Source organism: Fundulus heteroclitus, chromosome 11, assembly GCF_011125445.2.
Source record: "Fundulus heteroclitus isolate FHET01 chromosome 11, MU-UCD_Fhet_4.1, whole genome shotgun sequence".
NCBI lineage: Eukaryota > Metazoa > Chordata > Actinopteri > Cyprinodontiformes > Fundulidae > Fundulus > Fundulus heteroclitus.
The window spans coordinates 15,379,831-15,392,822 of NC_046371.1; the positions used below are offsets into that span (position 1 = coordinate 15,379,831).

At 38.9% G+C, this 12,992-nt stretch overlaps 1 protein-coding gene across 2 annotated transcripts; it reads left to right on the forward strand.

Moving 5' to 3' along the window:
• The first annotated feature begins 70 nt into the window (after positions 1-70).
• Positions 71-10,657, forward strand: htatsf1 (HIV-1 Tat specific factor 1). Of its 2 annotated transcripts, none has more exons than XM_021307877.2 (10): positions 71-299; positions 793-960; positions 1,624-1,861; positions 1,988-2,035; positions 2,127-2,281; positions 2,609-2,772; positions 4,563-4,659; positions 4,757-4,846; positions 4,932-5,069; positions 10,282-10,657. In XM_021307877.2, the coding sequence occupies exons 2-10, from the start codon at positions 793-795 to the stop codon at positions 10,507-10,509; spliced, it is 1,326 nt and encodes a 441-aa protein (XP_021163552.2). In that variant the 5' UTR covers positions 71-299; the 3' UTR covers positions 10,510-10,657. The 2 variants fall into 2 exon arrangements, with proteins under 2 accessions (XP_021163552.2, XP_021163557.2); XM_021307882.2 differs by lacking the exon at positions 71-299 and adding an exon at positions 315-422.
• The last annotated feature ends 2,335 nt before the right edge of the window (positions 10,658-12,992 follow it).

Genomic DNA, 12,992 nt, shown 5'->3' on the forward strand with positions numbered 1-12,992 from the left:
GTCAGCAGAGACAAGAAGGGGAAATCGAACGCGCAGGCGACGTTAGGCGCATGCGCGTTTAGAATCTGACCCCGGAAACGTTTCGTTCAAGCGTCGTCGCGCAATGAGTACAAACGCAAACAGGGGAGTAAAAATACAGTTCGTTTGGCAATAAACTTTATACTTTACACTCCTATCCTCGCAGCAGGATAAAAACGGAGCTGTCTCAGGGACGAGAGCTTGTTGGAGGGGGTTATTATCTGCTTTTTTGGCAACAGCCAGACTGAAGAGTGCCGCTTCGACCATTTGTTTTTTTAAAGGTAACGTTAGCTAAGTTGGCTAACATGAGCCGTTTTAGTCTTGCCGAGCGTAGATCGTGCAACATAAATATGTGAATTATTCCAATGCCAAACAATTTATAGTTACCATACTGTAAGACACAGGTTAGTATTTCATGTCGTTACTTGTATGAAACACCCATTTAGCTCGGTTTACAGTAGTCAACACTTTAACATCTTCACTGTTACTGTGTGAATCCCCGTTTTGTTGAACTTGCTAGACCAGTGATGGGCATGGAGAGGCTACAGCTTCACATTATTCTCCAATCCAAGTAAATGTAAATAAAAACAGTCCATCAGGAAAGCTGGAAAACCAAATGGCCCACCTTGCCGCCTTTTAATTCTGCTTGATCTGCTCATACTAGCACGTAAAGTACATTTGTACGCGTTAAAGACTATTTTAAAACCAGCTTTAGGAACGTCGGTAGGTGCACGCTGACCAGTTTAATGCAACATTTCCCTCGTCTTGTTTCAGATGAGCGGGGAGTCGAATGCCAACAACAAGGAGTTTCTGGAGCAGCTGCGGATGCAGGAGCTCTATGGGCAGAGAAGTGAAGATGGCTCAGATCCATACACCTACACCGACCCGGTGGATGGGACCGTGTATGACTGGGACCATGAAAAAAAAGCCTGGTTTCCTAAAGTACGACCTGTCATCTACTCATTCCTGCCTGCATTGTTACCATTTTGCAGCGCTATGCGTTTCAGTGCTTTGACTGTAGTGATTTTTAAGTTATAGGTGTTGCCCTGTTTGTTGATTTTTATTTCCATTATTGAGTGTACTAACGACATCTCAGTCTCTTCGACATCTCAGAATTGTTTTAGTAGTAGTTGGCATAGTTCTTGCTTTTCTGTTTAAATTTAAAGAAATGATGTTATCCATTTTAGTTTACATTCTGTTGGTACATATTGTGATGCTGTAAAGCTGGTATTTTACCCAGTGTTGTGTGAGTATAGGAATCTTAACACCATCCCATGTCTAGTTTTGTAACATATTGACAGGTCTAGATTTTGGACTGAACATAAAATGTCATTGATTTCATTTCAGTGAAATGAAATCAATGACAAGCCATTAAGATTTTTTTTCTATTGCCACACCCCCCAGAAATGAATCCAAGCCAAATGCAGCAAGGATAAGATTCAACATCTAAAAGCGCTGAACGCTCACATCTTGTGTTTTTTTTTTTTTTTTTTTTTGTCTCTCAACGTTTTACTTTGAGTAGTTACAGCTCTCGTGAGGTCTGAGAAACGTTTTCACCTCTGATTTCTTCGTTAATGTTAAGCAGACCTGTCTTTGCTCCTCTAGATAACGGAGGACTTCATCGCAGCCTACCAGGCCAACTATGGCTTCACTCAGGAAGGAGAGCCGGGTGCAAACAACGCCGCAGCACAGAGCAGTTCCCAGCCTGCCGCACCTGAACCGAGCAGCAAGCCGCCGGAAAAGGAGAAATCAGTCAAACCTGTCCCAAATCCTGCCCCCGAGCAGCAAGATACCTCCGCTAAAGAAACCAAGCAGAAAGGGGAGAAAAGGAAAGCTGATCCAGGTACGCCTGGTTGACTTTTCCAGCAGACATTGAGGCGAAACTGTTGGGACACCATTAGTTATTTAGTCCGCTGATCAAAATCAACGCTTTTAACAGACACTGTCCTTTCTTTCGTTGTTTTTCTAGGATGGTTTGAAATTGAAGAGGACAAAAACACAAACGTCTATGTATCAGGTTGTCACCTTCAAATCTAGAGCTGCTATTTCTCTTTGCTCTGGCCCACTCTCTCGCTCTAACCTTCCTCAATTTTCACCGGCCTCCCCAGGCCTGCCTCCCGACATCAGCTCTGACGAGTTCGTCGAGCTGATGTCCAAGTGCGGTATCGTGCTGCGGGACCCCATCACTGAAGAGTACAAGGTGAAACTCTACAAGGACAAAGACGGTAACCTGAAGGGAGATGGCCTGTGTTGCTATCTTAAGGTCAGTCCGTCTTTCTGCTTGAGTTATCGCTACTGGTCCTACGCATCAAATTCTGTGCTTGTTAATGTACGATAAAGCTTATCCTTCAGTTCAGGTTATTTCTCTGTGGTTTACTTCTCAACGAAGTTCCTGAACTGGGTTATGATAAGGCAAAGTGGCAGAAAAACTCTAAAAGACTCTAATAAAAAAACGTTATTGTCATGAAACTCAAGTCTTTCTGGTTTGTTGGCAAATGCAATTTAATGCTGCTTAAAAAAAAAAGAGGTGATGTGTGTGTGTCTCGTATCGGTCTCTTTATAAGCCGCCTTTTCCATCACTCCTCTGCAGAAAGAATCGGTGGCACTGGCTGTACGTCTGATCGACGAGTCTGAGGTCCGAGGGTATAAGCTCCACGTGGAAGCGGCTCGCTTTGAGCTAAAGGGCCAGTATGACGCCAGCAAGAAGAAGAAGAAAAGCAAAGATTACAAGAAGAAGCTACACCAGCAGCAGAAGTAAATCCCATCCCTGTCTTTGTTGAACGTCTTGTCTTGAGCGTCTGCGCGCGGAGGCTTTGCGTCGGTTCAGCTAATATTTTAACGTTTCTAACCCTAGAAATTTTAAATAATGTCGGCGGGATAGTATGTTATAGCAAATGGCTTTAAGTCAGGTGCACGTTTAATTCAACAGTTTTAGTTGAATCCAGATGCAAGAGACTCTTCTTACGAAGCAGATAAGATGTCGCTGACACGTGTCTCTGTGAGAAGGCTTACTGCTTGTTTAGTGTGGTTTTAAAAACCAAACAAAGAAAGCACATAATGAAATTGGGCTGGAAGATATAGAAAAAAAGCATATCGATAACATAGAAATCAGATGGATCGATATCGATAATTATCAACAAATTCAAAACATATATTCTAAGTGCAGCCTTGGCTATTTTATGCTGTTGTTTAAAAGATACAGAACACACAAACACTGAATTCAAACTCAACCCTTTATTCAACCAGCTTTTTACCAAAACTGCTAGTTTTTAAAAAAAGAAATAAAGAACACGTGCTCTGTGAGCTCTTTGAAGGGGCGGAGCTTGTCCCTGGGTCTGCGTTGTGATTGGTTGGAAGGATTTAATGACTGATATATTAAAACTTTTATTCTATTGAACTTCTTATTGAGCCTTTTTTTTTCTATTATCGATATATGTCTATCGATCGATATGCATTGTTAATCATTTCTCTTTCTTGTTCTCATATTTACTGTTTAGATGCAAAAATTGGGTTAAAACGTAATGCATAAAGCAGCAAAACAAAACTGAAACGTGTGTTAAACGCACTCTGGAAATTGTTTTCACCATTCTCCATGTCTGGTTACATATGAAATGTTTGATTTTTTTCCGTATAATATAATTAATTCTATTTTACATACGTTTGGTTCACCTCGTCTTAGTTTGACTTTAATATTTTACTTGTCATTTAAAAGTTCAAAAACATTTTAAATGTTTATTTCAACCAAAGTGAAATAAACCTTTAAAATGTTGCCTCATGAGTCCAACTCAATCCCAGTTTATGGCAGCGGACCAAATGGCTGTACAGAGTTGTAATGAACCGTGGCTCAGACAGGACAAAATTTGGTTCAGAATTTGTGGAGTGTACAGCTGAGAACGCTTTATGTTGGATTTTCAACTAACATGGTTCCTCTGTCCCAAAAGCTTAAAAACGGCTGTAAATAATGCAGAAAAGGTTGGTCTTGAAAACTCAAACATTTTGAAATGGGAATGTTTACAACCCTGATTATAGATGGTATTTGTTCATGTTAAAACAACATTCTTAAGAGGTTAGGAAACAAATAAAGCAAATAACTAAAAACAATGGAGGAAAATTATGAATAGAAACATTTAAAGCTCTTCTGTCCGGAACTCAGTCTAACACAATTGAATTTCACAATGAGCGTTTTTTGGTCAACCTGAGTATATTTACTTATGTAACGTTACATTATCTGTAATTTAGCTTTATCTGCTGTTAAACATGACGATCAGTGAGGTGAATTTATTTATTATTTTTGAAACAAGGATGTTGAAAGAAAATCTGTATTTTGATCCTCTTTCTAAAAAAATCAGTTGGACTTTATGTCTGATTCAGTTATTTGAAGCAATATCAGTTCATCTGAACTAACAGCTTGTAAAAAAAAAAAAAAAAAAAAGTGGCTCAAGAAGAATTCCCCTTTCTCTTTAATATGGATATCTTTATTTGCTCTGACAAATTTTAATTTAAATAGGCGGTCTGAGTTCTTGTTGCTCTTCTCGTTCACGTAGACAGCTGGACTGGAGGCCCGAGAAGCAAGGGGAACTCAGGAAGAGGCATGAAAAAGTCGTCATCATCAGGAACATGTTCCATCCCAGCGACTTTGAGGTGCTTAAAAAAAATGACACACACACACACACACATATGTATTCACTGGTACACACGTTTAGTTTGCCGTAAACATGTCTGCGTCCGTCTGTTTCAGGAAGACCCGCTGGTGCTGAATGAGTATCGTGAGGATCTACGGACAGAGTGTGAGAAGTTTGGTGAAGTCAAGAAGGTCATCCTGTTTGACGTGAGTTTAATGAATCCGGCTTCAGTCTGGATTAAATCAGCCATTAAGAAAGAAAACCGCTGCTTACCGCACGTTTGCCCCGCAGAGACACCCAGACGGCGTGGCATCGGTGGCGTTCAAGGAGCCAGAGCAAGCCGATGCCTGTATTCTTTCGTTTAACGGCCGCTGGTTTGGAGGAAGGCAGCTGTCGGCGCAGCTCTGGGATGGGACGACAGACTATCAGGTCATTTTATTCTCAATTTTTATATGTTGGTCAGCCGCTCAAAATGAACTGGACTGTAAGGAGATTGCGACAGTTTTTGAGCTTGATTACCTGATAACCAACGTTTTCGATCATCACCATCATCCGATGGTTTGGATTACAAGAGTCGTCTTTCATAAATCTGACATTTGAATTGTTTCATTTTTTTTCCCACCAAAAATGACCAAAGTATCAAAATTAACTCATACAGACAACAATATGTTAAATATTTGTACGTAATGGCTACAAACAACAAATTTTTATATTAAAAAAGGTCTCATTATATAAAACAGTAAGAATGTATTTACATTTTGTCATTTCTATAACTTTTGTTTCTGCTTTAAAATAATTGGAGCTTGAATATGTTAGGTATCCAACAATTGAAATGTTTGACAGCTGTGGGATTTTACTGACGCTGCAGTGCTTTGCAAAAGTATTCAACCCCCCTTGAAACTTTTCACAATGCGTCACAGATCAATCTAAGAGTTGCATCCAAACATCATATTTGAGCGTTCGAAACGTTCAGATTTTTTATTTCGAACAGAGATAAAAGAAAAAAGTACATATAAACTAATACAATACATACGTATAACAAAAACTCAGGGTGTCGCAATAAAAAAATAATTAAATAACTATCATCAAATCAATTAGGTACGAGTTTGAAAAAGCAGTGAGGAAAAAGCAAACATTTTTTTTGTACTCTCATCCCTTTATACCTTTAGTAAATTTTTTATATCATGTATACTGCATTAATTTAGCTTAAAGCAGTATAGATAACCCATATATATATATATATATATATATATATATATATATATATATATATATATATATATATATATATATATATATATATATATATATATAAGTATGTATATATATGTATATATATATATATATATAAGTATGTATATATATTAGGGCTGTCAAACGATTAAAATTTTTAATCTAATTAATCACAAGGTTTCTTGAATTAATTTCGATTAATCACAAGCCTAAATATTATTGAAAAATTTTCTGTGTACTGTTTTCAAAACAGAAAGATAAGCAAGAAGGGGGTATTACATTTAGTTTTTATTAATGACAAATCCAAAAAAAGAATTTAATTCAACAATTTTGGCAACTTAGCCATTGCTCTTTTTTTTTTTAGCACATACAGGATGGGTGAATGGAACGTTTTTCGTTTTGAACAAACAACTCCACTTTTAAACTATTACATGAGGTCCTTTTACCTTTATTTATTCATCTTTTAGCCAGTTGCTAAGGCAAACTAACTGGTTAACATTTTCTGAATGTAAAGCAGACCGTTTCTTCTGAACAATATGGCCAGCGACTGAAAAGAGTCGTTCGCAAGGAACTGTGGATGCAGGAGTTGCTAGATATTTGCGGGCAAGCCGCGCCAGCTTGTCATGTGCTCCTGAATGAGCAGCCCACCACTGCATGGGGCAGTCCTCCATATTTATGCTTGGCTCTGCCCTGTACCTGTGTATGTCTCTGTCAGGTTGCGCCTCTTCATCTGACTCTGAATCTGAGCCCATCTGTAGAAGGTGAATTTTCTTCTTGGGTGGTCCATCTTGAGAAGTCAGCAGAGACCTTCTGGGTGAATGTTCATGAAGCATGCCTCCAAGTGAGGTCCACACCTCTTCCCTTTCACTCTTGGGCAGACTCTTCAAGTCTTTAAAACGTGGATCCAGAGCCGTTGCAAGCTTGAGCCATGCATTGTTAGAATTTTCTTGGCGGGAGGCAAGGTCTTCCATGAAGCTTGTCTTAAAGCTCGCCACATATGCAGGGTCTTCTTCAGAGACCTTCATCACTTGACGCAGGTGGCGGAGGGCAGGCAGTACTACTGAGCAGGAGATATAGGCCTCTCCACCCAGAATCTCAGTTACATACCTGCAGTAAAATAACACACAAACACACACACATAAGATATTTGAACACCAGTTGGTATGCTGGTAAATCAGTTAAACATTTAATAGGAGCTTGATCAGTTCAATTTAATTTTCAATTTGCACATTATATGTGCATTCCTTACCTGCAGGGCTCTAGAAGAGTGCTCAGTCTCTGCAGTTTGTCCCATTCTGGTGGCGTCAGCATAACCAGTTTATGGCGTTGTTGGTCCAGGGTTGCTTTAATTGCTGCATGATTGCGGTTCAGGCGCTTGATCATTTCCAGCGTGGAATTCCACCGCGTTGGCACGTCTTGGATCAGTGGCTCCTGCTGCTGTCCCAGGGCCGCTTGCTGTGCTTTAAGCTCCATGCTGTTGGCTGCGCTGTGTCTGAAGTGACCCACAATTTTGCGACACTTGGCCAATACATTTGTAAATCCACTATCGGAGAGGCTCACGTTGATGCTTCTCTGCAGCATGTGAGCGATGCAGGGCATGTGATCATATGGCAGCAGTTTAGCCGCAGCTGTCATATTACGGGCACTGTCCGTCCCTATTGTTGTGATTTTTCCTTCTATTTTCCACTTGTGTGCCACGGTTTGAAACTGTTGAGCACATGCCTCTGCGAAGTGACGCTCTTCTGATTTAATTACGGTTAAAGCAAACGACTTCAGTTCCCAGGTTTCAGTGATGTAATGCGCCGTCACACCCAGATAATTATTGTTACTCACGGAGGTCCAGTGGTCTCCTGTCAAAGCAACATGTTCCGCTGAAGCCAAATCCTCTTCCTTCGTTTTCATTTTAGCAACATAAAGTTCGTTGATTTTAGTCATCACTGTGCCTCTCGACGGTGGCTTGTAGAATGCGTCTAAAGTTGCCACTTTCAAAACTTCTGCGAGGCCAGTGTCCTCGACAATATTAATCGGTCTACAGTCCTTGGCTATCCATCTGGCAATTTTGTCGTTTAGCTTCTCAGACGTAGACTTACTTAATGCCCTGCGCTCGGTGAGGGTGGTCTGACGCATGCCAGGCGTAACACCTGAAGTTGAAGCCCCAACAAATGTATGCTTGGCGTTAAGATGATATTTAAGGCTCGAGGTGCTTCGGTGAAACGAAAAGTCCTTCTTGCAGTGTGAGCAAACCACAACATGTTTATTTATTGTTCCGTCTTTGTTTGTTTTATACTCGAATTGTCCATCCAGCGGTCCAACGGGTTCTTCTGATTTCTCCATCTCGCTCATGTCGGACAATTGAATTGTGGGTAAAAAAGGGCGGAGCTGCGTTAATGCGTTAAAAAAAATATTGCGTTAATTCCGGAAATTAATCATCTCGCGTTAACGCGTTAATTTTGACAGCCCTAATATATATATATATATATATATATATATATATATATATATATATATATATATATATATATATATATATATATATATATATATATATATATATATATATATATATAAGTATGTATATATATATATATACGTATGTATGTATATATACGTATGTATGTGCTGTCAAACGATTAAAAATTTTAATCGCGATTTGATTTCATGCCGATATATTTTTTCTGCCTCTTAAACAAAGATAGACATGGTATTATGCATAAACATATAAATTAATAAAAATTGTACATTTCAATAAAGTCATAAGTTTTGTTCATTTCTTCTCTCTCTCTCTCTCTGTCTCACACACACATCTAATTCTGAGCTTTCACACCAACAACAATAATTTCTTTGAATATTTTTGCTTGCTGTTTCTATCCATATTCATAGAGTTTAAGCCTGGAAAAAGGTTTTACATTTCCAGGTCATTCCAGTCTTAAACTTTGCTTGCAACTGGACAGGAGCATAATACCCTGAATGAGACTGTTTAGCAACTGTTTAGTAACTCCAGGTCCTTCGTTTGGCAACGTGATTCAGCCTTAGTTTGTCAAATACAGAGACAATAAATTAATAAGCATTAAAGTACGGTTTATGGGTTGGGTTTCTGCAATGTTATCAACGTGTAAAAACTCATCTTCAGAACCAATGTCAGCTCAAAATGGTGATCTGCACCAAGTAATCTACTTTCAGCAGTTATCACCGGTTATTGCGCCATAAACTGCAGAAAATACGGGCAGAGTTGCTCTGTCTGCCTGTACTACCGTCGGCTCCTATGGCGGAGGGATATTTCAGCTGGATACACTCTAATGTAGTGCAGGCAGGCCTCTTAATAACCCCTATTTCGGCACTTATTTTAGAGCCCAAATGAGCGATTTCACTTTCAGAAACCTGCCCAAAAAAACGCAACCCGTGACTCATGAAATTTAGAAGTCCTTTTAGAAAAAAGAAGCCCAAAGTCGCATGTGTCCGAGGGTAAAAGAAACTTCGTGCGGGTCTGTTTCACTGAGCTATATAATACACTGGAGTGCTAATCACCGTCTGTTTGAACGAGTCGCTTTGAAGCCACCAGCCGCCATATTGGTACTCCCTATTTCCCCCCAGTAACTAGGGAATATGTGCGCTACAGCATCGAATAACGAGGATTTTCTCATGTTCAGGGGGGGCTTAAGACTTTTAAAATGTCAAATGCCATATAGTTTTATATTATGTTCTAAAAATATCAAGTACTGAGAAAGTCATGTGCTGAAATATTTTGCATTTTATTCATTTAAATAAATATGTTTAACATTTATAAATATAACAATGTACAAAAACATATATTTACATATGTGTATACTTATATATACATATACACAAACTTATATATACATATATATATATATATATATTTAATATGAATAACATGTAAAATATTTCAGCACCTAATTTCCTAGTAGTTGATAGTGTTAGTACATCCACTGACTGTAGAATTACCTATGAAATGTTTTCACACAGCCAGAAAACTGCTTGTTGTTGCAACCAAATCCTATGGGATTCTGTGAGAGTAGGGAGGAGCAAGATGGCGGCCAGTGACTTCAGTTTTTCGGCAAAATCAGCACTCCAGTGTATAATATAGCTCAGTGGTCTGTTTTGCTACGGTTTTCTAGCACTCTTGAAACTACGGAAAGCGCCGAGGGTAAAAGAAACACAGTCCGGAGAGCACGGCGGGGGGAAAAACATTAGGGAACGGTGTGTGTGTTTTGACGCGCGATTAACGGCGACAAAAAAAATTGTCGTACTTGTGTGTACAAGTATGTTTTCACACTTATTCCTCACCTTCCCTATAAATATTCTATAACATCTCTGTTGGTAAAAAAAAAAAAGCCTGCCTTCGGGACTAAGCTTAAGCTTTCTTCTCTGTTTGGTGCCATTTTGGCAGGTTGAAGAGACGTCACGGGAGCGGGAGGAGCGGCTAAAAGGTTGGTCTACGTTCTTGGAGGGAGCAGATAAAGAACAGAACAACGGCGGCAGCAAGCCAGCAGAGAGCGGCACAGAACCCAGCGAGTCCACCAGCACCTCAGAACCCCAGCAAACAGAACCGCAACCGGAGGAGCGAGTGGACTCTACTGATAGCAGCCTGGCAGGAAGTGATAATGAGGAAGCCTAGGCACTGACATCTTTATTTTCCCAGGAAGTCACAGAGAGGGGAGTCCTGCTTTAGAGCGTTTGGCTGCCGAGGAGACCGGGAGGACAGATGTGGACAGTTTTAGCTGTTTTGTAATGTAGAAAAATAAAACAATATTTTTCCCGCCCCATTTTGGTTGTCATTGTGGCGATACGCTAAACGATTTGTTTCACTCTTAAACATAAAGCTTTAATTATAGAGGAGCTAGCTTTACACTGCTGTTAATTCTCAATGAGTGAATCGTGCTAGAAATGTGAAACTGATCTTGACTGGATTTTAGAAGCACATCTTAATTTTCTTCAAACTTTGGTGTGATCGGATTTCGTTAATTCCTGAAGTTTAGTTTTGTGTTTAAAATAACAGTAACAGAAATCTCACATCAGCTGCCCATCGCCCTTGTGTTTGCAGTAACGCATGATGTGTAAGTAGTCTTTGTTTAAAGAGAAACAAGGTTTTGTGTAGCATAAAGACCTATTAAAAGATCTCCAGAGAACATCGTAGCAATTCAGTTATGCCAAGATCATGGTTTTACATAAGCTATGGAGAGGGACCGCTAGCTTGATGAGGATTTATCACAACGCATCTGGATTGAGCTAAAACTCTTAACACAAAGCACATGTCTAAATAAATGCTTTGGTCTAAAACAGGAACAGATCTTTGTTTTTTTTTAAACCAGCATTGAAATGGTTGCAAAGCTTTAGAAATGAACCTGATCATTAGAATCACAAGATCATTACAGATGTACTGAGTAAAGCTTAGTCTTTTATCAAATATATAAAAGTATTTCCTTCAGCTAAAGGAATGTGAACATGGATTAAGAACACATAACAAAAGCCAAGGCAAACTTTTTTAAAATGCATTTATTAAGTACAAAATACACAAGCAAATCAAATAAATGATAAAAAAAAAAAACCCTGAAGAATATTCAAAATAGAATACGCTTCTATACTCCTAAACGTGCTTATAGCTGGGGGGTTTTATGTACTTTAAGAAATGGTGTATATATTCTTATTTCCCTAACCACAACTGGGAAACATTTTTGCTATTAAAAACACAAAAACTAAATATATATATATATATATATATGTGTGTGTGTGTGTGTATATTTCTGTATTTATTTGTAAAATATGCAATATTTACGCAAATACAAAGATATACATAAAGAAACCCCCGCCTCGAAAAAATACAAAAGAATATAAAAGTAAGAAAAACAAAATATTGCCTACCAGAAGTTATTCTGTTTGCGCGTGCGCAAATGAGCTGATGGTACGGATTGGCTAGCGACAGAGCCGTTGTGGCTCCAGGACATTCAGCCATTTGTTGCTTCTTAACTTTACCATTTTTCTATCCCGGGGTGTTGACTCAAATAAATAAAACACGGACAGGAGCTTTGATCAGATGTTATAATATGTCATATTTACTGATTCAAGCAGGGATAAGATTTAAAATCAATAGGATAGTATAAATAAGCCTGGAAAACACAAATTCTACAAGATTTAAAGCATTTTTATTTATATTTAGTCTAACCATTCATCCACTGGTACGTGGGCGAGGGCATGGAGGAAAGTTAGTTCACTGAGGCCCGAGAGGACATGGCTGCTCTGGAAAAAGACTAAGAGGAGGTGGGAATAAACTCTATCCAGGGAGAAGATGAAGAAGGGGAGGTGTAGTAGACCGGCCAGCGAGTTTTAAGATAAAGTTTAATTAAAGTTTAAAATAATTTTAATTTTGTGTTTTCATCAATTTTTGTAGAAAGAATTATGCCAAAACTATTTTAGCTTTATATAATAATAACTTTGAGTCCATCTGGAAAAATGTGCAGTAGGCAAAGTTTACTGTCCACTGAAATATCCTGTTCAATCAAACGAGAGGTGAATGGGAAGGAGATTTTCTACCCGGCGCCTCAGTAGTCCATAGCTGTGGTGGAGCCGTACAACGGCGTCCTAAACAGCCACGCTAACCTCGAGCACTCGGACTGCGCCTTCCTAGTGGACAACGAGGCCATCTTTAAAATGAGGCGTCTCACATTTACCAACCTGAACAGGATGATCAGTGAGTTCATGCCCTTCTCCATGCGAGGGCATGGAGGAAAGTTAGTTCACTGAGGCCCGAGAGGACATGGCTGCTCTGGAAAAAGACTAAGAGGAGGTGGGAATAAACTCTATCCAGGGAGAAGATGGAGAAGGGGAGGTGTAGTAGACCGGCCAGCGAGTTTTAAGATAAAGTTTAATTAAAGTTTAAAATAATTTTAATTTTGTGTTTTCATTAATTTTTGTAGAAAAAAATATGCCAAAACGGTTTTAGCTTTATATAATAATAATAATAATAATAACACATTTGGAGGTAAAGTAAATTTGATCTTTTGGACTTGTAAGACATATTCAAGTTTTTTTTATTGGGTGTATTAACTTCTTAAGATCCAATAATTTTAGTCTAACCATTGGCTTTTTAATATCTAAAAAAAG

Excerpts from the sequence above, each read along its gene's own strand:
- htatsf1 (XM_021307877.2), top strand. The coding sequence starts at position 793 with ATGAGCGGGGAGTCGAATGCCAACAACAAGGAGTTTCTGGAGCAGCTG. Across the intron at positions 2,036-2,126 it reads CACAAACGTCTATGTATCAG|GCCTGCCTCCCGACATCAGC; the intron begins GTTGTCACCTTC and ends CGGCCTCCCCAG. Across the intron at positions 4,660-4,756 it reads TCCATCCCAGCGACTTTGAG|GAAGACCCGCTGGTGCTGAA; the intron begins GTGCTTAAAAAA and ends CGTCTGTTTCAG.